The 25,233-nt window shown below is 46.1% G+C and overlaps 1 protein-coding gene across 4 annotated transcripts in view; it reads left to right on the forward strand.

Annotated features, from left to right (window-relative positions):
* The first annotated feature begins 398 nt into the window (after positions 1-398).
* Positions 399-25,233, forward strand: part of LOC140135199 (nicotinamide N-methyltransferase-like) — an 81,083-nt gene continuing 56,248 nt past the window's right edge. For 3 of the 4 annotated variants that reach the window (XM_072156353.1, XM_072156355.1, XM_072156351.1), the window contains exon 1: positions 399-583. In XM_072156353.1, the coding sequence (XP_072012454.1) occupies positions 433-583 (151 nt within the window). In that variant the 5' untranslated portion in view covers positions 399-432. The remainder of the gene's footprint in view (positions 584-25,233) is intronic. The other variant, XM_072156352.1, reaches the window with a different exon arrangement.

Raw genomic sequence — 25,233 nt, forward strand, 5'->3', positions numbered from 1 at the left:
TGGGTCAGAGTGCAATACAAGTTCTGTGCGTCAAGTGTGGAAGGGGCCTTACTGCATGTCACACAGCTGTCCTGTGGCAATGAACACTGAATCCAGGTGGTCAGGTAGGAAGCGTACATCTGGCTACCGCTGCCTCAATTCGGGGATGATCTCATCCAAGCACAGCTCTATGGTTTCTAAGGGACAACATTGTTTCATTTATAAAAAATATCTTCGAACAGGTACATTTTTATTAGTAATATGCAATTCAAGGAATGCACCCCTTTAAACCTTAAGGCCAAATATAAACTAGTCCAAGGAGTTGTTTATTTAAAGGTTATTTATTCTACACGTGGACCCATGCTCCAATGACAGGCTCATGAATAGAACTATATAAATACCTGGAGCACCAGTGTAGAGGGAGTCACTTTGTCTGCAGCACAAGAGAAAACAATGGATTCCAGCAGCCACAAGTTCTACCATGTACACGGCTATGATACCAGAGAATATCTAGATCAGCTTTTTTCAGATAAAGCTCGAAGCATTTTTGGAGAGGATTCGTTAATATTTCCCATTGAACAACTTAAAAAAACTTTCCAGTTGGGTATGTAACTTGATTGTTCATTAGTTTTGAATAATCACTAACAATTGAATACATCTGGTATTGGTAAACTTGTCTTTGAAATGTAAAAGAGATGACGGAGCTACAAAATACACCAATATAGCACCTAAAGATAACAAAGGAAAGCCGTGGCCATATAGTAAATTGGTTAAATGCTTTGTAGGCTTTGAAAATGTTTTAACTAGAAATGTGTCCTACAGATATGTTTATTACTGGGTAATATACAGGTAGTCCCCGGGTTACATACAAGATAGGGTGTGTAGGTTTGTTCTTAAATTGAATTTGTATGTAAGTCGGAACTGTATATTTTATCATTGTAATCCCAGCCAGAACTTTTTTGGTCTCTGTGACAACTGGATTCTAAAAATGTTGGGTTGTCATAAGAATCAGGATTAACACTAAAGCTTCATTACAGACACCTGTGATAACTGTTACAGCTATTTATTGTAGCCTAGAACTAAAGTACAATAAATTACCAATATCCAGTGGTCCGTTTGTACCTAGGGGTTGTATGTAAGTCGAGTGTTCTTAAGTAGGGGACCGCCTGTATTTATTATTGCAGTTAAAAGGGGCTGTCCACTTTCAACAAATAATCATTATTGTAATGAAATCGCATAACCATGGCACTCAATGACCGATGATGCTTCCTGTTGAATGTCGGCCAGCAGAGATCTAGAAATCAATGAGGGATTTATGCAGAAAGTAAATTGGTAAATTGTATATGTGAAATCTGTCTTTAACCCCTTGATGCACCCTGACGTAATTCTACATCATGGGGATGGTGGTAGTTCCTGCACCTTGAGGTATAATTACGCCCAGTCTCAGAAGCTAGTATGTGGTAGCTGGGATCCTGCAGTAACAGCTAGGATTGCGACTATCGTGATACCGTCTGTATAACCCTATCGACGGCGCGTTCATAGTCACTGCGCTGTCTACAGTGCATAGCGCAAAGTGCAGGGCATGGAGGCGCCGATCATTGCCATGGCAATGATAAGGACCCCAGGGCTGCCTTCACTAGCAGCCTGTTAGGATTGTGCATTCTGTATAGGCTGACTATGTAATATGCTGTAATACCTTAGTATTGCAGTATGTTACAATGAACAAGGTATCAAATCATCACTTGTTCATGTCCCACCCAGGGACAAAATAAAACAGTGAAAAAAAGTTAAGAAAAAAAGTGCAATTAAAAAAATTATTAACCCCTTACCGATGTGGTGCGGGTACATGGAAAGAGCTCACGGGCTAGCACGAAAAAGCTGCTGGGGGCTTCAAAAAGAAAAAGTTATAGAATTTTGAAGGTGGGGAGTGAAAAATGGACCAGGTCCATTGGGCCAGGTCGATAAAGTGTTAAAAAAGAATAAAAGTCCCCTGAAGTGCCATCCCATGCAATAATCAAATAAAATGTAAAAAAGTGAAAAACACCCAAAAAACATTTACCCTGACATGATACCAAGAAACAGTACAGCTTGTCCAGAAAAAAATAAGCTCTAAAAAGGTCTGTTAACAAAAAACGTTATTCCCATTGTTACATGGCGATGCAAAAACAAGCACATTTTTCACAAAAAAAAATCTTTATAAATGGGGTATCGCCGTAATCGTAATGACCCATAGAATAAAGATGACACATTGGGGCTCATTTACTGAGGGTCCTGCGGCCGGGAGAAATTGGGTGTCAAACTTTGTGGAGTTTTTCGTCATTTAATACTTTGTGACGGTTTAATTTTTGGCCAAAATTAATGTATTGTCAAAAAAAAATGACAGCTTGTAAATTACACCTCCATTTCCTTTTAACCCCTGTGAGGCATCTAAAGTGTTAACACATTTATTCAAGTTGATTTTTCACACATTGAGGGGTGTAGTGTCCAAAATGGCATGATTTATGGAGTTTTACTGCTATATAGGCCTCTTAAAGCCATAAAAATCTGAAAATTGCACCCACAATTCTGAACTTCATATCAAACTAGAAAAGAGAGAGGATGCATAAAAACTAGAGATGAGCGAACACACTCGTCTGAGCTTGATGCTCATTCGAGCATTAGCGTACTCGTAACTGCTCGTTGACGAATACTTCGCCAGCTCGAGAAAATGGCATCTCCAGCCGTTTAGATTTTTGGCGGCCAGAAACAGAGCCAATCACAAGCCAGGAGACTCTGCACTCCACCCAGCATGACGTGGTACCCTTACACGTCGATAGCAGTGGTTGGCTGGCCTGATCAGGTGACGCTGGAATAGACTAGCCCCTGCCCGCGCTGCTCGCATCATTCTCTGTCTGGATGCCGTTAGGGAGAGAGCTGCTGCTGCTGCATGGATAGCGTTAGGCTGTTATATTAGCTTACTCTTAGGCAGGAGTGAGTCTACAAGAACCCAACAGCCCTTGTTAGGGCTAGAATAGCGTTATATTTTATTTATTTTTTTGTTTGCTTGTGGCTGGCCTTGCTGGCACTAGTAGTGCAGCTAGTACCATATTGTGACGAATTTGCAGGGAGACCTGCGAACGTTATATTTAGCTCTTAGTGACACGCATATCCATCTCAAACACCTAAGTGGGACAATTTATTAGGGGTTTGATTGAATTAGGTACAGTCTGCTTTTTCTTTTTTTTTTTACTTTTCTTTTTTTTTTATAACTCAAAGTCATCAGGCACAGCACAAAATCCAGTTGTGTGCTGTCAGTGTAGGCTAGAAACTAGCCATACGAGAACCCAACAGGCCTTCTTAGGGCTACAATAGCATTATATATTTTATTTTTGGTTGATTTGCTTGTGGCTGACCTTCCTGGCACTTATAGTGCAGCTAGTACCATATTGTGACGAATTTGAAGGGAGTCTTGCGAATGTTCTGTTTAGCTCTTAGTGAAACACATATCCATCTCAAACACCTAAGTGGGACAATTTATTAGGGGTTTGATTGAATTAGGCACAGTCTGCTTTTTCTTTTCTTTCTTTTTTTTTTTTTTTCAAAACTAAAAGTCATCAGGCACAGCACAAAATCCTGTTGTGTGCTGTCAGTGTAGGTGAGAAACTAGCCATAGCAATAGGATAGCATCGTTTTGGTAAATAAACAAAAACACAAAAAAACCCACAAAAAAACACAAAAAATTTTTTACAGTTTACACTTTAATTTTAAAAAGTGTTGAACCCGAGGGCTAGGGGTAGAGGACGAGGGCATGGGCGTGGGCGTCCAACTACTGCAGGGGTCAGAGGCCGTGGTCCTGGGCGGAGTGAGACACCACCTGCTGATGAGGGAGCAGGGGGACGCGGCAGAGCTACACTCCCTAGGTTCATGTCTCAAGTTACTGGGACTCCTCGTGGTAGAGCACTGTTGAGGCCAGAACAGTGCTAACAGGTGATGTCTTGGATTGCGGACAATGCTTCTAGCCTTTTTGTCCACCAGTCAGTCTTCCACGCAGTCCACCTATGTCACCGAAATCAGCACTCCTCCAGCTCTTCCACCTCAGCCTACTTCCCCACAGTCTGCCCCCTCCCAGGAAAATTTGTCATTTGAACCGGCATACTCTGAGGAACTGTTTTCTGGACCCTTCCCAGATTCACAAACCACTTGTCCGGTTGCTGCTGAGCTCTTTTCCGATGCCCAGGTTTTCCACCGGTCGCAGTCTGTGGGTGATGATGAGATTGTTGACGTAGTGGAAGAAGTGTGTAATGAGGTGTCGGACGATGAGGAGACACGGTTGTCAGACAGTGGTGAAGTTGTTGTCACAGCAGGAAGTCCGAGGGGGGAGCAGACTGAGGGATCGGAGGATGATGAGGTGACAGACCCAAGCTGGGTTGATAGGCCGGGCAAAGACAGTGCTTCTGAGATGGAGGCGAGTCCTATACCATAACAGGTCGGAAGAGGCAGTGGTGGGGCCAGACGGAGAGGCAGGGACAGAGCTGGTGCAGCAGCACCAAATGTTTCCCGTAGTGAAGTTCCCGTGGCGAGGGCTAGATTTTTGGAAGTCTGGAGGTTCTTTAACGAAACACTGGATGACCGACAGACTGTGGTGTGCAACCTGTGCCACACCAGGATCAGCAGGGGTTCCACCACTACCAGCTTAACCACCACCAGTATGCGCAGGCATATGAATGCTAAACACCCCACTCAATGGAACCAAGGCCGTTCACCTCCGGCCGGGCACACCACTGCTCCTTCCCCTGTGTCACCTGCTGCCTCTTCTAGTCAGCCCCCTGTTCAGGACCCCGGCCCAAACACCTCCCGTGCGAAAACCACACCTTCGCCTCCACGATCCTCCACAGCATCCACCAATGTCTCCCATTGACGCCCAAGCCCTCAACGTCCACATCTCCAAACTAATTAGCCTGGAGATGCTGCCCAATAGGCTGGCAGATGATACAAAATGAGAAAAAGAGAGAGAGCCAAGTGGGTGCGCTTGTAACCAAAAGTGAGTAGAATGGAATCTTCAAGTGTAGCAAAATTCACAATATTTATTGGTAGCAAAAAGATCCAATGGTAACGCGTTTCGGGAAACCCCTTCGTCAGACCAAAACTGATAAAATACATAAAATAAATAAAATACAGTAAATAAAACACTTATGTGTATACACAGTGTAAGTTCATTAATACATGTAAAGTTGTATTTAAAAATAAATACATAGTGTCAAAAATAGCCATGTGATGAATAGCCAGTAGTACATAAAGTATAAAGTTTAAAGTTAGATAACCGTTGTACATAAAATACGGAAATAGGTGATGAGAGATAATGGATTGAGAATAAATATTCAAGTAATATACAAATAGAGTAGCCTGGAGTAAAAATAAAGCCATAAAGAAACTAACAATGGCATAAATAATTGGTTATTGGGTAATGAGATTTGATGGGAAGTGATTAAGTAATTAAAGGTTTACAGATGTGTGAAAGATGATGAAAAAAGATGAAACAAAATGGTAAGGAATGAAATAAAAAATGGTAACAAATGGAAGGGGAATTAGACAGCAATAGTAGGTAGAATAATAGGTACAAAAGGGTTAATAATGTATATAATGAAGTATATAGGATGTACATTATATATTTTAGAAAAATACTAGATCAATGAGCATGTTAAATGGAATAGATAACTAAATGATAATGAATGTTATCTTAAAGGGGACCTACCACCACGATTCTACCTCTAAAGGTAGAACGGGTGGTAGGTGGATGAATGGGACGTAAGGATAGCCCTTTTTGGGCTAATCCTTACGTCCCGGCTATCCTTTTGTAAACTTTAATCAGTTGATATGTTAATTTAATTAAGCGGCTACTGGGGGGTGGAGTAGCCGGACATGAGGCTACTAGTCGCGGCTACTCCAGGCCCCAGTAGCCTTGTTCCTCAGCCTACCATGTAATCTTCGTCCGAGCACCTGGCGTCTGCGCATGCGCAGTAGCGCCGGCCTCGGAGCTACGGCCGCGCACCCGTAGGCCTGCGTCCTGCGCATGCGCAGAACGCAGGATATTGGCACGAGGGCGCGCAGCTACGAGGAGCTGCGCACCAAAGATTACCCGGTAGGCGGAGAAACAAGGCTACTGGGGCGTGGAGTAGCCGCGACTAGTAGCCTCATGTCCGGCTACTCCACGCCCTAGTAGCCGCTTAATTAAATTAACATATCAACTGATTAAAGTTTACAAAAGGATAGCCGGGACGTAAGGATTAGCCCAAAAAGGGCTATCCTTACGTCCCATTCATCCACCTACCACCCATTCTACCTTTAGAGGTAGAATCGTGGTGGTAGGTCCCCTTTAAATAAAGGCTTAAAGTGAAGCTTTGAGGGAGATAAAAAGAGGCACTTACATGAAAGCGCTGAGTTGCTGCTCAGGCGGTCAGCTGCTGATGTGGGCGCGCGGGGAATCAGACTGTTATATGCACGAGAACGCCGGCGCCTGCGTGTGTGACAGCTTAGAAGCGGCGCATGCGCACTGCGACAGAGTCAGTCAGCGCGCGTCATATAATGAGATAAGTGAGATCACGCTAAGTAGGAGATATACTGACAGACAGCCGATGCTGAAAAGTGAAAGATAGTTGCCAATATGGGCAGTGAGATGAATAATAGACACAATGGGGCACATTTACTTACCCGGTCCATTCGCGTTCCAGCGGCGGCTTCTCCGCTCTGGATTCGGGTCCGGCCGGGATTTAATAAGGTAGTTCTTCCGCCGTCCACCAGGTGGCGCTGCTGCGCTGAAAGTAAACTCATCGCGCCGGAATGCACCGAGCTGGACCAGGTGAAGGTAAGCGGTCCTTATGCGACACATTTTCGGTTTTTAAATGCGGCGGTTTTTCCGAATACGTCGGGTTTTCGTTCGGCCACGCCCCCCGATTTCCGTTGCGCGCATGCCAGCGCCGATGCGCCACAATCCGATCGCGTGCGCCAAAATCCCGGGGCAATTTAAGTACAAGCGGCGCAAAACGGAAATATTCGGGTAACACGTCGGGAAAACGCGAATCGGGCCCTTAATAAATGACCCCCAATATGTAGAGCCATATAAAGTAGGGGATAATGCATAAATACCATAAAGAGGATAAAATTGAAGTAAATGACTATAGAGAATACATAGGAGTAACTAGAGTTAATGCATGACGATACCTCGTATGATCCTATAGAATATATATAAATATATATAAAAAATATATAAAAGATTTTTTGGATATAGTGTTAAAATAAATCAATAGATAAATTAACATCAATGCATGAATGTAAATAAATTAATTAAACAAGTACAATTAATAATATAAAATTGAGGTGCATAGGGAAGGAGAAACCATACACACACCATGATAATTAATGGGGTTAAATGTACTGTTAGACCCAATCAATTAAATTAGATTACATTAAATGACAGAATTGTGTAGAGATGAGAGGGTGGAATAGGGTTAGATGCACTATTGGACCCAATGAATTGAATTAGATTACGTAATTGTGTAGAGATGAGGGGGTTGGATGGGGACATATATTATAATTAAAGTGGATAACTAATTCTAGAGAGGGGTGGGAGGGTTGGTAGTTAAAAGATATTTTCGAGGTATTCGTTAAGGCCGGCTGGCATGAGGCACTGTAGTTTGTATATCCAGTACATTTCACATTTCTTTAAATAATTGAAACGTTGGGGGGTAGAGGGAATGATGTGCTCAATCGGAGTTATGCTGAATTCCTTGTAATTTTGTATATGATGGAGGGCCGCATGCCTCGATACACTATGAAGGAGAAAACCATTAGTGATGTTACTACGATGCTTATTCTTGCGATCTCTTAACCCCTTAAGGACGCAGGGTTTTTCGCCTCATTTCTCGCTCTCCAACTTCAAAAATCCATAACTTTTTCATTTTTCCGTGTACAGACCTGTGTGAGGGCTTATTTTGTGCGTAACAAATTTTACTTTCCCGTAATGTTATTTATTTTAACATGCCGTGTACTGCGAAGCTGAAAAAAAATTCCAAATGTGGAAAAATTGAAAAAAAAACGCACGTGCGTCACGTTCTTGTGGGCTCAGTTTTTACGACTTTCACTCTTCGCTCCAAATAACACGCCTACTTTATTCTTTGGTTCGGTGCGATCGCGGTGATACCAAATTTATACAGGTTTTATTGTGTTTTAATACATTTTCAAAAATTAAACGAATGTGTACAAAAAAGAAAAAAATTTTTTTGCCATCTTCTGACGCTAATAACTTTTTCATACTTTGGCGCACGGAAATGTGTGAGGGGTCATTTTTTGCGAAATGAGGCGACGTTTTCATTGCTACCGTTTTGAGGTCTGTGCGACATTTTGATCATTTTTTATTTCATTTTTTATGTTATGTAAAAAGGTGTAAAAGTCGCATTTCGGACATTTGGGCGCCATTTCCCGCCTCGGAGGTCACCGCCGGCCGTAACCGTTTTTATATTTTGATAGATCGGGCATTTTGGGACGCGGCGATACCTAATATGTCTGTGATTTTTACTGTTTGTTATGTTTTATATCCGTTCTAGGGAAAGGGGGGTGATTTGAACTTTTAATATTTTATTAATTTTTTTTATTTTTTAAACTTTTTTTTTTCTTTTTTTTTTCACTATCTTTTAGACCATCTAGGGTACATTAACCCTAGATGGTCAGATCGCTGCTACCATATACTGCAATACTTCTGTATTGCAATATATGGCATTTTTGCAGCACATTCATTACAATGAGCCACTGGCTCATTGTAACGAATATGCAGCTGCCAGATAGCCTCGTGTCAAGAGAAGACACGAGGCTACCATGGCAACTGATCGCCACCCCCCGATGACGTTCGGGGGCGTGGCGATCAAAAAAAAGATGGCGGCGCCCACGCGCCGCCGTCTTTTAAACGCCGCCTGCGACTTTGCAGGCGGCGTTTAGGGGGTTAATAGCCGCGATCGGTGCAAGCACCGACCGCGGTTATTAGCGGTGGGGGTTTTATGCATTTTGCAAAAACCCCCACCTTTGTATGAAGAGGACTCAGCCCGTGAGCCCTCTTCATACACTCCTTATACCTCTGCGCCGTAGAGCTACGGCGCAGAGCGTTAAGGAGTTAATGGTTGAATTGTGCGGCCAATGTATTGCAATTTACATGTGCGTTCAATCAGGTAAATGATGAAACTCGAGCTACAGTTAAGAAAACTTTTTATCTTGAACGTCTCTCCAGTAGTATAGGATTGGAAACCGGACCTTCTATGGCAGATGGTTTCGCAGCACTTGCAGAGATTGTGACCACATTTGAAGCTGCCTAGAACTCTCGGGAAGAATGATGTGTCTGGTTTGGTTTTTTTTAGAAGTGCGTAGCCGGCTTGGTGCCAAAATATTCTTTAGTGTGAGCGGTCGTCTGAAAGTGATGGTGGGGTTGGATGAGATACTATTTTTAAGATATGGGTCGTGAAGCAATAGATTCCAGTGCTTCTTGAGGATGTGCTTGATTTTACTACCGTCATTGGAGTAGGTGGTGATGAAGTTAGCTTCGTTGAAAGATTCACCAGTCTTCCTTGTGCTCGGTTTTAGGCATTCCTCTTGATTTAGGGCACCTGCTTTAGCGCAAGCGGATGAGATTAGGGGAGGTGGGTAGCCTTTGGCTTTGAACCTATCTCGTAGAACTGTGCTTTGTGTATTATAATCATCACTGGAGGTGCAATTGCGCCTTATTCTTTTGAACTGGCCAAAGGGTATGTTAGTTTTCCATGTTTTGAAATGGTTACTTGTAAAATCCAGGTAACTGTTGCTGTCAACAGATTTAAAGTAAGTTTTAGTAAGGATTTTCTGATCAGTATGAAAGACCGTAACGTCAAGAAATTCGGCAAAGTTAGGTACGATATTGGATGTGAATTCCAGACCCCACTCGTTGGTATTTAGATCATTAATGAAGTCTAGAGCCTCATTCTCACTCCCTTTCCAGATTATGAAGATATCGTCTATATAGCGCTTATAGACAACGCATTTTTCGTAGGATGAGTGAGTGAAGGTGTTCTGTTCTTCGAAGAGACCCACATATAAATTTGCGTAGCTGGGGGCGAATTTGCTCCCCATCGCCGTACCTCTTTTTTGAATAAAAATCTGGTCGCAAAAGGAGAAATAGTTATGGTTGAGAATAAATGAGATTGCCCTCAGAATAAAGTTGCTCTGTGTACTAGACATGTTGGAGTCCCGGGCAAGGAATTGTGGCATGTATACCAAGTTCTTGGGGAATTACGGTGTATAGAGATGAAATGTCCATGGTAATAAAGAGATAGGAGTCTACCCAGGGGACTGGAAGAATGTGCCTGATTAGATAAGAGGTGTCTAGGGTAAAAGAATTCAGATTCTTGATGTATTTCTGTAGAAACAAATCTACGTAGTGGGACAAGTTGGCCGTAAGGGAATTGATCCCCAAGATAATCGGGCGTCCGGGTGGATTACTGGCATTTTTATGAACCTTCGGCAAGTAATAGAAAATCGCCGTTGCAGGTTCTTCAATTTTGAGATATTGGAGCTGCTTTTTGGACAGGACTCCTAGTTTGAAGCCTTCGTCCAGAAGTGCGTATAGTTGTAACTTGAACTGGTGTGTGGGGTTCTTTTCCAGCTTTGAATAAAAAGCAGTATCAGACAAGAGACGAAAGGATTCTTTAATGTAGTCAGATCTGTTTAGGAGGACAATCCCACCGCCCTTATCAGCGGGTTTGATAATGACCTCGTGGTTGGAGGATAGGTCCTTAAGGGCCCTCCTTTCTTTAGTTGTTAGATTGTTTCTGTGAGCATTTTGTTTCTGTGTGCTGGACTTAAGGTCCTTAAAGTCAGAGGAAACTAGCGTGTAGAATGTTTCTATGTAGTTACCTTTATGGTGTGTGGGATAGAAGGTGGACCTAGGTTTCAAATCTGTGTGTATAATGGAAGTGGGGTTGGGTGTAGTTGGTTTGTAGGTAGTAGTATGATCTTCAGTAGTGTCCTGGTTGGGATTGACCATATTAAAATGTCTTTTCAACGTTAGTTTCCGGATAAATCTATTCAAATCCACGAAAAGTTCAAAATCGTCTGATGTAGACGAAGGACAAAACGAAAGGCCCTTCTCTAGAGTTTTGGTCTCTATTTCATTCAGAACATAGTTCGAGAGGTTGAAGATTTTTACTAGGTTTACAGAGCTAGCTTTCTCCATGTCATCGGATGTTGGGGGGATGGATGCTGGGGGATTGGCAGTATCCAGACTGGAGTTTACTTCAGCCTCTTGAGCTTTGGTGTCTCTATTAGCGATTCTTCTTCTGAGGATGGACTGCAGGGATCTGTGCTTGCCTCCTCTATTTCCTCTCTTGTGAGGCTTTTTCTTTTTATGCCTAAAGGGGCTGCCATGTGTACCGTTTCTCTTATATTGAGGTTCGGAGTATAGTGAAACGTGGGAGTCTTTTTTAGCACTTCTTGAGGAAGTCCTAAAAAAGAAGAGCTTGACTCATTGGTGGAAGGAGGATCTTGTGATGGATCAATGAGGGTCCCTCTATTGAGAGAGGTCACTCGCGGGGTGAAAAATAGAGCCTCCTCTTGTGGACTGTCAGGTGTCAAACTGCTGTCATACACAGTAAGAATGGATGCATTGGGTTCTATAAATTTGCCAGAAGGCAGAGAGGGGTTTAGGCAATTCGAAGTCAAACGGACAATTAGATGTAGGGTTGTGTTGCTGGGCTGTTGACGTAAGTCTGGTAGTGAAAATCTTGGGTCTGGTGGACTGATCTGTCCTAACTGGTTGGGCAGGGACTATGGATGTTTTTTTTGAGGTAACAAAGGTACGCCCATGTGTGGTGGTGGAGAGTGGAGAGTTTTTATGGTGTGTTTTGTCGTGTGTTTTGATGGGCCACTTTTTTGCAGTCCAGTTATTAGCCATACTGGTAGATGGTTGATTTCGGGGAGGGCGAGCTCCACCAGGGGGATGTGTAGTATGGTTATTGGTAAATCTGTTGTTCTTATTCTGGTTGGTTTTATTACTTTTTGTCCAAAATTTTAGATTGTTAGAGTTATAATCTATGCGATCTATCTCAAGTTTTCCCGTTTTTTTATTAAGAATATCTTTCTCAAAAGATTCTATATCAAGGTTAAGTCTATTATTGAGTTTATGGTATAGCGGATGCTGTTCATAGGTTTTTAGTTTGGAGCTAATAGTGTCAATACTCATGGTGACGATATTAGTGAGAGACGATCTCTTCTCAAATAAACATTTGATCAATGTCAGGGAGCAGTTGTGGAGTATTGAGTCCCAGCTTTTCACAAAATCTGGATCATTTTTGAAAGCAGGTTCTGGGCGGAGTCTTAGCCCCCTTGGGATGATGTTTTCTCGTAGGTAGGTTTCAAGAAAGAATCTGTCCAGGTGGTGTTGTGATTCTGTTTTCAAAGAAATTTCAAGATCATGGAAAAGATCTGAAATTATCTTTTCATCAGAAATGGTAGGTGTACCAGCATAGTTGATAATAGCGGGCTTATCTGTTTTAGAGGTGGCGTAATCCTTAAAAATTTGTTCACGTTCTCGGAGCCTGGCTTCTTTCTGGCTCATGTTGTGGATCCGATCTCATCCAACCCCACCATCACTTTCAGACGACCGCTCACACTAAAGAATATTTTGGCACCAAGCCGGCTACGCACTTCTAAAAAAACCAAACCAGACATATCATTCTTCCCGAGAGTTCTAGGCAGCTTCAAATGTGGTCACAATCTCTGCAAGTGCTGCGAAACCATCTGCCATAGAAGGTCCGGTTTCCAATCCTATACTGCTGGAGAGACGTTCAAGATAAAAAGTTTTCTTAACTGTAGCTCGAGTTTCATCATTTACCTGATTGAACGCACATGTAAATTGCAATACATTGGCCGCACAATTCAACCATTAAGAGATCGCAAGAATAAGCATCGTAGTAACATCACTAATGGTTTTCTCCTTCATAGTGTATCGAGGCATGCGGCCCTCCATCATATACAAAATTACAAAGAATTCAGCATAACTCCGATTGAGCACATCATTCCCTCTACCCCCCAACGTTTCAATTATTTAAAGAAATGTGAAATGTACTGGATATACAAACAAACTACAGTGCCTCATGCCAGCCGGCCTTAACGAATACCTCGAAAATATCTTTTAACTACCAACCCTCCCACCCCTCTCTAGAATTAGTTATCCACTTTAATTATAATATATGTCCCCATCCAACCCCCTCATCTCTACACAATTACGTAATCTAATTCAATTCATTGGGTCCAATAGTGCATCTAACCCTATTCCACCCTCTCATCTCTACACAATTCTGTCATTTAATGTAATCTAGTTTAATTGATTGGGTCTAACAGTACATTTAACCCCATTAATTATCATGGTGTGTGTATGGTTTCTCCTTCCCTATGCACCTCAATTTTATATTATTAATTGTACTTAATTAATTTATTTACATTCATGCATTGATGTTAATTTATCTATTGATTTATTTAAACACTATATCCAAAAAATCTTTTATATATTTTTTTATATATATTTATATATATTCTATAGGATCATACGAGGTATCGTCATGCATTAACTCTAGTTACTCCTATGTATTCTCTATAGTCATTTACTTAAATTTTATCCTCTTTATGGTATTTATGCATTATCCCCTACTTTATATGGCTCTACATATTGGGGCAGATTTACTTACCCGGCCCATTCGCGATCCAGCGGCGCGTTCTCTGCACAGGATTCGGGTCCGGCCGGGACTTATGAAGGTAGTTCCTCCGCTGTCCACCAGGTGGCGCTGCTGCGCTGAAAATGATCTCAACGCGCCGGAATGCACCACCTCGGACCAGGTGAAGGTAAGCGCTTCCTAAGCGACACTTTTTCGGTTTCTAAATGCGGTGGTTTTTCCGAATACGTCGGGTTTTCGTTCGGCCACGCCCCCCGATTTCCGTCGCGCGCATGCCGGCGCCGATGCGCCACAATCCGATCGCGTGCGCCAAAATCCCGGGGCAATTCAGGTACAATCGGCGCAAATCGGAAATATTCGGTTAACACGTCGGGAAAACGCGAATCGGGCCCTTAGTAAAAGACCCCCATTGTGTCTATTATTCATCTCACTGCCCATATCGGCAACTATCTTTCACTTTTCAGCATCGGCTGTCTGTCAGTATATCTCCTACTTAGCGTGATCTCACTTATCTCATTATATGACGCGCGCTGACTGACTCTGTTGCAGTGCGCATGCGCCGCTTCTAAGCTGTCACACACGCAGGCGCCGCCGTTCTCGTGCATATAACAGTCTGATTCCCCGCGCGCCCACATCAGCAGCTGACCGCCTGAGCCTAACCCTTTTGTACCTATTATTCTACCTACTATTGCTGTCTAATTCCCCTTCCATTTGTTACCATTTTTTATTTCATTCCTTACCATTTTGTTTCATCTTTTTTCATCATCTTTCACACATCTGTAAACCTTTAACCCCTTAAGGACGCAGGGTTTTTCGGCTGATTTCTCGCTCTCCAACTTCAAAAATCCATAACTTTTTCATTTTTACGTGTACAGACCTGTGTGAGGGCTTATTTTGTGCGTAACAAATTTTACTTTCCCGTGATGTTATTTATTTTAACATGCCATGTACTGCGAAGCTGAAAAAAAATCCCAAATGTAGGCTCAGTTTTTACGACTTTCACTCTTCGCTCCAAATAACATGCCTACTTTATTCTTTGGTTCGGTGCGATCGCGGTGATACCAAATATATATAGGTTTTATTGTGGCATTTTTTTTATCTGGCATTTTTGCAGGTCATACATTACAATGAGCCACTGGCTCATTGTAACGAACCTGCATAAACCATGTAGCCTCGTGTCAAAAGAAGACCCGAGGCTACCATGGTAACCGATCGCCGCCCCCCGATGACGTTCGGGGGCGTGGCGATCGAAAAAAAGATGGCGGCGCCCGCGCGCCGCCGACTTTTGAACGCCGCCGGCGACTTTGCCGGCGGCGTTTAGAGGGTTAATAGCAAACTGCAAAAACCCCCACCTCTGTATGAAGAGGACTCAGCCCGTGAGCCCTCAGCATACATCCCTTATACCTCTGCGCCGTAGAGCTACGGCGCAGAGCGTTAAGGGGTTAATTACTTAATCACTTCCCATCAAATCTCATTACCCAATAACCAATTATTTATGCCATTGTTAGTTTATTTATGGCTTTATTTTTACTCCAGGCTACTCTATTTGTATATTACTTGAATATTTATTCTCAATCCATTATCTCTCATCACCTATTTCCGTATTTTATGTACAACGGTTATCCAACTTTAAACTTTATACTTTATGTACTACTGGCTATTCATCACATGGCTATTTTTGACACTATGTATTTATTTTTATTTAAAACTTTACATGTATTAATGAACTTACACTGTGTATACACATAAGTGTTTTATTTACTGTATTTTATTTATTTTATGTATTTTATCAGTTTTGGTCTGACGAAGGGGTTTCCCGAAACGCGTTACCATTGGATCTTTTTGCTACCAATAAATATTGTGAATTTTGCTACACTTGAAGATTCCATTCTACTCATTCTTTTTTGGTTACAAGCGCACCCACTTGGCTCTCTCTCTTTTTCTCATTTTGTATCATTTACGTTACGGTGCCCTTGGCTACCGGTTCTTTAAAGCCTAGGAGTTGCTGCAGTAACCTTGAATTGTACCTTTCATACAAACAACAAGAAACCTTCCCCTTATTGGATAATCAAAACCACTTACCCCAGGTGAGCACCCATTCTCTCACCACATTTGGCACCAACTTGTCTTTACGTTATTACGTGAGGAGCCGTCCTCTTCCGTTGTTGTTTTTGTTTTCCTTTTTCCAATAGGCTGGTAGAGACCGAGGCCTTTCGCAACCTCATGGCGGCGGCCGCCATTTGGTATTCAGTCCCCAGCCGCCACTACTTTTCCCGATGTGCCGTCCCAGCCCTTCACCAGCACGTGTCAGACAACATCATCTGTGCCCTGACCAACGCCGTTTCTGACAAGGTCCACCTGACCACGGACACGTGGACGAGTGCTGCCGGGCAGGGCCACTATGTATTGCTGACGGCACATTTGGTTAACTTGGTGGAGGCTGGGACCGAGTCTGACCCTGGGGCTGGTCATATACTGCCGACGCCGAGGATTGCGGGGCCTACCACGGTCCAGGTCTCTCAGGCCTACTATGACTCCTCCTTCTCCCACCCCTCCTCCACCTCCTCCTCCGAATTATCATCCATGGGCATGGCGCCATCAGTCGGTAGCTCTAGGCACAGCAGCAGTGCCGTCGCTAAGCGACAGCAGGCGGTGCTCAAGCTGCTGAGCCTAGGCGATAAAAGGCCCACCGCCCAAGAGCTATTACAGGGCATCACGGCGCAGACTGATCTGTGGCTGGCACCGCTAAAACCTGAAGCCAGGCATGGTTGTGTGTGACAACGGCCGTAACTTGGTGGCGGCTCTGCAACTCGGCAGACTGACACATGTGCCATGCCTGGCCCATGTGTTAAATCTCATAGTTCCGCAGTTCCTCAAGACATACCCCAATCTGTCTGATTTGCTCACAAAGGTGTGTCACATCTGTGCACATTTAAGGAAGTTCAGCACAGATGCTGCCACTCTCAGGGCAGCGCAGCGCCGCCTCCAACTGCCCGCTCACTGACTGTTGTGCGACGTGCCCACGAGGTGGAATTCAACATTAACCATGTTTTCCAGAGTTTACCAGCAGCGCAGAGCGACTGTAGACTGCCAGATGTCAACTTCCACCAGAACTGGTAGTCAGGTCAGTCAACTTCCTCAAGTCTACAATGAGGAGTGGACGTGGATGTCTGATATCTGTCAGGTGCTGAATAACTTTGAGGAGTCAACACAGATGGTCAGTGGCGATGCCGCCATCATCAGCCTCACCATCCCACTGCTTGGCCTATTGAAAAACTCTCTGGTCAGCATGAAGTCGAAAGTTTTGTGCTCGTCACAAGAGAGTGGGGAAGAAGATTTCCTTGTTGATAGCCAAAGCACCCTCAGGTCTGTTTCTCAGCGCATATCGGAGGAGGTGGAGGAGGAAGAGGAGGAAGAGGAGGAGAATGTTGGCGAGACAGAAGAGGGGAGCATTGCTCAGTCCTTCACTGTTTAGTGTGTATGGGCAGAAGAAGAGGAGTTGGAGGAGTTGGAGGAGGAGGAAATGGACAGTCAGGCCAGTGAGGGGAGTGAATTCTTGCGAGTTGGGACTCTGGCGCATATGGCAGATTTCATGCTGGGCTGCCTATCCCGTGACCCTCACGTTCAAAGAATTTATTCCAGCACCGATTACTGGGTATTAACTCTCCTGGACCCACGGTACAAGCAAAAGGAGTGTGAGAATGCATGAATACCAGCAGGCCCTGGTGCACAAGCTGAAACAGTATTTCCCTTCTGACAGCGCTAGCGGCAGAGGGCGTACTTCTGCCGGACAAGAAGCGAGGGAGAGTAGGCGAGCAGGCAGCTTGTCCAGTACTGGCAGGGGTACGCTTTACAAGGCCTTTGCCAGTTTTATGTCACCCCAGCAAGACACTGTCACCTGTCCCCAGTCTCGGCAGAGTAGGGCTGATCTTTACAGAAAGATGGTGAGGGAGTACGTAGCTGACCATACCATCGTCCTAAATGATCACACAGCTCCCTACAACTACTGGGTTTCAAAGCTGGACATGTGGCACGAACTGGCGCTGTACGCCTTGGAGGTTCTTGCCTGCCCTGCCGCTAGCGTGTTGTCTGAGCGGGTTTACAGTGCAGCTGCTGGCATCATCACCGATAAGCGTACACGTCTGTCGACTGACAGCGCTGACAGGCTGATGCTTATCAAGATGAATAAAGCCTGGATTTATCAGGATTTCCATTCTCCACCAGGTGAAAGAAGCTCCACCTGAATCTCCACCTCCAACCTTCTCCTCCTCTTTGTACACTAAAGCAGAGGAAACTGGCTATTTTTTGCCAGGGCCAACTGGCTCTAGCTATAGTACTCTTTGTATTTAATTTTTCTGGAGGGCCACCTACCCGGTCCTCTCTTTTAAACAATTTTTGGGAGTGCCACATACAGGCACTCAATCTATTTAATTTTTCTGGAGGACCACCTACCTGCTCCTCTGGTTTGAAAACTTTTTTGGACTTGCACATACAGGCACTATCCAAATTTAATTGTCTCCATAGCAGCTTCCACACATCATCTTTACAGCTGCCTCCACACGTTGTCTCCATTGCTACCTCCACACATCATCTCCATAGCTGCCTCCCAAAGTCGTCCATATAACTGCCTCCATACATCGTCCCCCTAGCAATCGAGCTGTGTCAGGCAGAATTTTGGGTTGTTTTCATGGCTTCCACATCAAACTTGTTAACTTTGTCGCCACCCTGCTGTGTTATCCACAAAATATACTGACAAACTTATTATTTACCGATATTATTTCAGCACTTCTTGCGCATCTGTTTACATTCCCCTCACCCGCCATAACCAAAACTTATAAGAACAATACTACACTTGATCTTATCCAAAAGGTTCTTAGAAGTGCTGTTTGTAGCCCCCGCCTGCTTTGAAAATTATAATATTTTAAAAGTAAACGCTTCTGGCCCCCAGGCCCATTTTGGGTGGGGAGGAGCCAAGAGACAGGGGTTTGGACAGGCGAAAGCTCGCCTGGCAGCGGACCACCAGCTCCATCCCAAGATTAGGCAGCCTCAGAGGCATCCATGCATACTGCCCCTGCTGTTTCCTGTCCATTTCGCCTCCACGATCCTCCACAGCGTCCACCAATGTCTCCATGCGCAACTTTCAACTGTCTATACACCAGACGCTGGAGCGCGAGAGGATATACAGCACATCATCCCCTTAGCAAACGAGCTGTGTCAGGCAGAATTTTGGGTTGTTTTCATGGCTTCCACATCAAACTTGATAACTTTGTCGCCACCCTGCTGTGTTATCCACAAAATAAACTGGCAAACTTTTATCATTTACCGATATTATTTCAGCGCTTCTTGCGCATCTGTTTACATTCCCCTCACCCGCCATAACCAAAACTTATAAGAACAGTACTACACTTGATCTTATCAAAAAGGTTCTTAGAAGTGCTGTTTGTAGCCCCCGCCTGCTTTGAAAATTATAATTTTTTCAAAGTAAACGCCTCTGGCCCCTAGGCCCATTTTGGGTGGGGAGGAGCTGAAAGACAGGGGCTTGGACAGGTGAAAGCTCGCCAGGCAGTGGACCACCAGCTCCATCCCAAGATTAGGCAGCCTCGGAGGCATCCATGCATACTGCCCCTGCTGTTTCCTGTCCATTTCGCCTCCACGATCCTCCACAGCGTCCACAAATGTCTCCATGCGCAACTTTCAACTGTCTATACCCCAGACGCTGGAGCGCGAGATACATAATTGAACTCAGCGCATCTGTCGCCGCCATGCTGGAAACCTGAAGTTTCAATCATAGCAGCGCAATATGGATGCCCCATACTGTGACTCTTAATCATGGAAGTCGTCTCCATGGCTGCCTCCACATGTCGTTCCATTATCAAACGAGCTGTGTCAAGCTCATTTTTCTGGTGTTTCACCAGATACGTTATGGAACTTGGTCACTATGTCGCCACCATGCTGTGTTATCGACTAAATATACCGTCAACCTTTTGTTCACATAGGAAATCATTTCAGCGCTTCTTGCTCACCTACTTTGGTTCCTCACTGCCACCCATTGGTTTGAAGCCTGAGTCCATTTGGGGTATGTCGCCATGCCACTCTCTAGCCTGCCGCTGCAGCCGCTGCCTCTGCATGCCATCTTCTATAGTGTCAGGGTCAATTATTGGATGTTTTAGATGCTATCTAGCCTCATTCGGTCACTCTGTCATCGCCATGCTGTTGCCCATAATTTTGGCATAATGGTGCGATTAAGCAGCCTCAGAGGCATCCATGCATGATGCTTCTGCTGTTTCCTGTCCATTTCCGTGTTGTTTCCATCATTTTCTGATGTTTCCAGGTGTTTGGCCAAGCTTCCCTGTGCAGACCCTTGGTCCCCTTGAAAAATGCTTGAGTCTCCCATTAACTTCAATGGGGTTTGTTATTCGAGACGAGCACTCGAGCATCGGGAAAAGTTTGTCTCGAATAACGAGCACCCGATTTTAGTGCTCGCTCATCTCTAATAAAAACTCATGCAGACATTTGGGAAATGTTAGTTATAAAAGCTAACCGGGTGTTATGACTATCTGCCTGAAAAGCAGAAAATTTTTAACTTTGAAAATGAATAATCTTTGGAAATTTTTGCCAGTTTCTAGAGATGGGTGAATCGATACTAACGAAGTGGAATTTGTTTCGACTTTCAGGAAAACAGCGGTTCGGCACGAATCCGATGTTTGCAGTGATTCGTGGGAACTATATTTTTTTCCCCTTTACAAGCAAAATTGCTGCGAGCACAATGTGTTACATGGGGCAGAGAACTCTGAGAAGAAGAAAGGAACACTCTCAATCACATGTGCAGACATGTAAGCCAATCAGCGACTGTCAGGCTTATGTGATGTCACAGCCCTATGCAACACCCTCGCCGATGCAATGGCGAGTGGGTGCTTGCGAATAAGCCCCATAACATGTCACCACATCACAAAGGGGAAATTGCAGTGGTTAATCCTGCCTGGCAAGGCAGATGTTAATCTGTGATGTAATAATGTCAATCAATATCTGTGTTACATCCTGTCTCTGTGAACTGAGAGGTAATTGGAGGAGCAGCCATCACCTGACTAAAGGGAGGTAATAAAACCCCCTGGCCAGGAATGTTCTAGAGAACACTCCGAGAGAAGCCTCTCTCAGGAGAGAGAGGAGAGCAGTCTCTCCCAGAAGGGAGAAGAGACCGGTCCTAGTCAGGCCCTCTGGGTCTGCAGGACGCAAGCAGAGAGTAATCTCAGTCTAGCCCATACCAGAGCAGGAAGAGCCTAGCCCCTGCCTCTGAAGAGTGGAGCATTAGACTAGAGTTAGTGTAGTGAGGAAAGGGGTATCATCTTACCTTTAAAGGTGATACCTGAAGCCCTACAGGACAAGCTGAAGCTTCCTACCAGGACACAGCTGCCTCCCAGCCTGCCCTCTACATCCAGGCTGGTGAACTATCTCCTGAGGCTCCCTCCAACTCACATCTCGGCACCCTACCTACCTGTTAAAGGCACGTTTGCTGCGGTTCCTGTGGTTCAAATAAAGAACTGTAAGTTGTTTTCTTCAACTTCTGTCTCCGTCTGGTCCCTGCTAATACGGCTGCCTTCATCACCGGCACCCTGTCCATCACCCAGAGACTCACCCTCGGGACATTAAGGGGTTGCCCCAGGGAGATCCGCTATAGCAGCCTCTCCCTCATCATTTCTTGCCAACACCACCCTGCTGGAGACCTGCCAGGCTGTAGGACAGCCCTCCGGTTCCCCCGTACCAAGCACCGTGACAATAGCGTGCTTAGGCTGCAACCGCCAGCCACTCCGGTACTGCGGGCCCCGGCTGACTCCAGGCCTCACCTCAAGGGCTAGGCCCCGGTGGGGGATGTTGCAAGTGGCGTCACGAACAGGATATATACTTCTGTGCCTTATCCTGGCACTAAATACTTTCCTTTATTGAAAAGACTGTGCTGCCTAACCCTGCTGCCATCCGGGTTTAGGCCCAAGGACTTGTGTGTTTCTGGAATGAACTGTGTTATACTGCTGCCACGTGCTGTCGAGCGCCGCTCCCGCACTCCAGAGGTTAATCCTTGCAAGAACTGTACCAGCTCTGCTACATCCGGCGCTGCCGCGCCTAAAGATTTTTACCTCAGAAACTGTGGCGCAGCAAATAATTCAAGCCCGCCAAAACCTTCACTGGCGGGAAACCCAGATGACGCATCAAGCTCCACCCACGCGCGAAGGGCGCGAACCCCGCCTCCTGTGGCGCAGGAAAAATTAGAGCCCGCCACAGCTCTTGGCGGGAAGGACTTGGACTCCTCCCACTGGCTAGAGGCGGACTTCCTGCCCTGCCTCAGAGAAGCGCCAGAACTTGAGTGGACTTTGGACAGTGAGGACAACACCATGTGGGGTCCTCCGCCTTTCCCTCCTGTTGAGCGTCCGGAATTTTACGAGGTCCTAGAGACTATGGTGGTGGTCTCTGCGCAGCCCGTCCGAAGACCCTCCGCTGGACATCGGCTGCACCGAGGATTGACTCGGGCCTTCGTCACCAGGACATGTTACCAAACGGTGACGCAGTACCAAATCCCACCCGGGCGGTTCCTCGTCCCTATCCCGGCTACCATCCCGGTACTGCGGGCCCATGTGGAGGCGCCACGTGGGGAGGCCCCGACTCCTGTCGAGCCAACGCCTGGGCCTAGTGTTGCCGCTCCACCTGCTCCGAGGCCTACTACTCCTGCTGCGCGGCCTGCTAGCCCCGCTGTGGTGGTTCCTGATCCTCCGGTGGTTCCTGCTCCTGTTCCGGCACCTACCTGTCGCCCAAGGAGATCCGAGCCTGAACCGGAGCCACGAGCCCCAGCACCGAAACCTCCGCAGCCTCAAGGCCGAGGTGAGGCCGCCCGCCGGCGACTCCGAGACGCTGTCTCAGACCAGCGACGCCGAGAGAAGGAGGCCCAGCGGTATATGGCCGGCAGATCCACAGCGGGAGCTTGGGTCGAGAAGAATCGCACCACCGGCATGGTCCGGTTCTTCGACAAGCGGAAGGGCTATGGCTTCGCCACCCAGGACTACACCGGACGGGAAGTATTTATACCCCGCCGGTCCGTCAAGAGGCCTGATCTGCCAGAGAGCCAGCACAACCTCAAGCCAGGCGAGTGCATCGAGTTCTCCCTGCAGGAAGGACCTCGAGGACCCTGGGCGGCTGGCGTGATCCGGATCCCCGACTCCGATGAGGACCGTTACTTCCCGCAGGACGACTGGTATGAGGACGACGAGTGGCCGGAGTCCCCGAACACCTCTTCTTCCTCGGCTGCAAGTCCCCGGGCGGTGACCCACGTGAATGCCCCATCCACAGTAATTGTGAGTACGGGTCCCATTGCCATCCATGGGCCGGGCATGATACAGGGCGCCACCCCCACCGGCTCCCCTGCCGGGAGCATTGCCAGGTCCCACGGCTCTTTGGTGGGAGAAGACATCCCGGCTAGCGAACCTTGTCCGGAGGTTCCATCTAGGCCCCCATCTCCCCTGGCTGGTTACCAATGGGGTGATGACCCGGCCCCGGAAGAACCGGAGCTGGAAGGAGCCGCGGCGCGGCCGCTGGGCTCTGTCTATTTCTTCATGGACCCCTCCGTGGTCCCTGGCTCAGTTGAGCCCCCGGCTGGAACAGCCGACACCCCGGGCGACAGCGCTCCTCCCCCTGAAGGTCCGGAGGATGTTGCTGCACCTGCAGTACCCACTACTGTCACCGGGTGTCCCCAGCCGGCACCTACTCCCGCTGAGGATGCACAGGATTCCCTGCTGACTTTGGATCCTGTCCCTGCTGAACCCAGCGAAGGTGCATCAGACTAACCCCTGAAGGGCTGTAGCCCTCTCCAGGTACTTTGTACATATTGTGTATATTTATCTCCATTTATCCCTAAAGAGCCAGAAACTTTCCTGAGACTCTTACCCTTATTTATCTCAGTCAAGAGATTATACACTGTCATGTGCTATGATAGCACCCTTCCTCTGCCACCGCAGAGATTTCTTCAAAGGACTCTGTCCCTCTACCCAAAAAGAGGAGACCCTTTGCTTCTTCATTGCACTTTTCCCCCACATCAAGGGCTGTACCCAGAAGATGGACTTTGTCAGTAGAGACCTTCTGAGAGACTTTTGCCAGATACTCCAGGGAAAAGTTGCTATTGCTATTGACTATTATTTTGCACTTAATGCCTTCCTTTTTAGGTACGGACATTCTGCATGCACTTTTTATGCCTTTCCTTTGCAGGAAAAGAGACATTTGCTATCTTGCTACCCTGAGTAGCCTATCTATCTGTAACGTTATGTTATAAGATGTGTACCCATTGGGCTCCTAAGCCAATGTGAATTTATCACCTGTTTGCACACTGTCATATATGCCAGTAGTCTGCATTAACCCTTTCATAGGCTTTTCAGGTTGTAGTGTGGCTGTGTCGGACCGTCTTTTTGTGTAAAACACTGACCGCTACCTGATCCCTCAAACTGAGGTTTGCACATGGGGGTAGTCCGTAAACTGCGGGTCTTTAGGGGACCGGGGGTGTTACACAGTTAGCACCTGGATGCCACCCATACATGGGTAAGGATGCCAGTCAGGAGGTACTCGTGTCGCATATGCTAACGTAATGCAGATAGACACATTATATAATTGCCGCCAGGGAAGAAGCGTTGATAAAACAAATATACAGGCCTTGGTGCAAGGAGTGGATTACAGGACATGACACCACACCTTTCCTACTGTACAGTTCGGTTTAATGGCGTCAGGGACCAACTGTCATACAGCTACATGTTTTTGTCTTAGTCCGACACCAACCCAGGTGCCTGTTTCCAGGACCATGGGCGGTTTGTCCCTACACCTCACGTAGCCTGCACTTCTCAGAAGTGCCTTTAGCCCCCTCTGTGCCCCAAAACATCTGTAGTCGAGCCGAGGGCGGCTCTTTCAATTGCCCCCGGGGTATGCAACACCCTCGCCGATGCAATGGCGAGTGGGTGCTTGCGAATAAGCCCCATAACATGTCACCACATCACAAAGGGGAAATTGCAGTGGTTAATCCTGCCTGGCAAGGCAGATGTTAATCTGTGATGTAATAATGTCAATCAATATCTGTGTTACATCCTGTCTCTGTGAACTGAGAGGTAATTGGAGGAGCAGCCATCACCTGACTAAAGGGAGGTAATAAAACCCCCTGGCCAGGAATGTTCTAGAGAACACTCCGAGAGAAGCCTCTCTCAGGAGAGAGAGGAGAGCAGTCTCTCCCAGAAGGGAGAAGAGACCGGTCCTAGTCAGGCCCTCTGGGTCTGCAGGACGCAAGCAGAGAGTAATCTCAGTCTAGCCCATACCAGAGCAGGAAGAGCCTAGCCCCTGCCTCTGAAGAGTGGAGCATTAGACTAGAGTTAGTGTAGTGAGGAAAGGGGTATCATCTTACCTTTAAAGGTGATACCTGAAGCCCTACAGGACAAGCTGAAGCTTCCTACCAGGACACAGCTGCCTCCCAGCCTGCCCTCTACATCCAGGCTGGTGAACTATCTCCTGAGGCTCC

Source organism: Engystomops pustulosus, chromosome 6, assembly GCF_040894005.1.
Source record: "Engystomops pustulosus chromosome 6, aEngPut4.maternal, whole genome shotgun sequence".
NCBI classification, from domain to species: domain Eukaryota; kingdom Metazoa; phylum Chordata; class Amphibia; order Anura; family Leptodactylidae; genus Engystomops; species Engystomops pustulosus.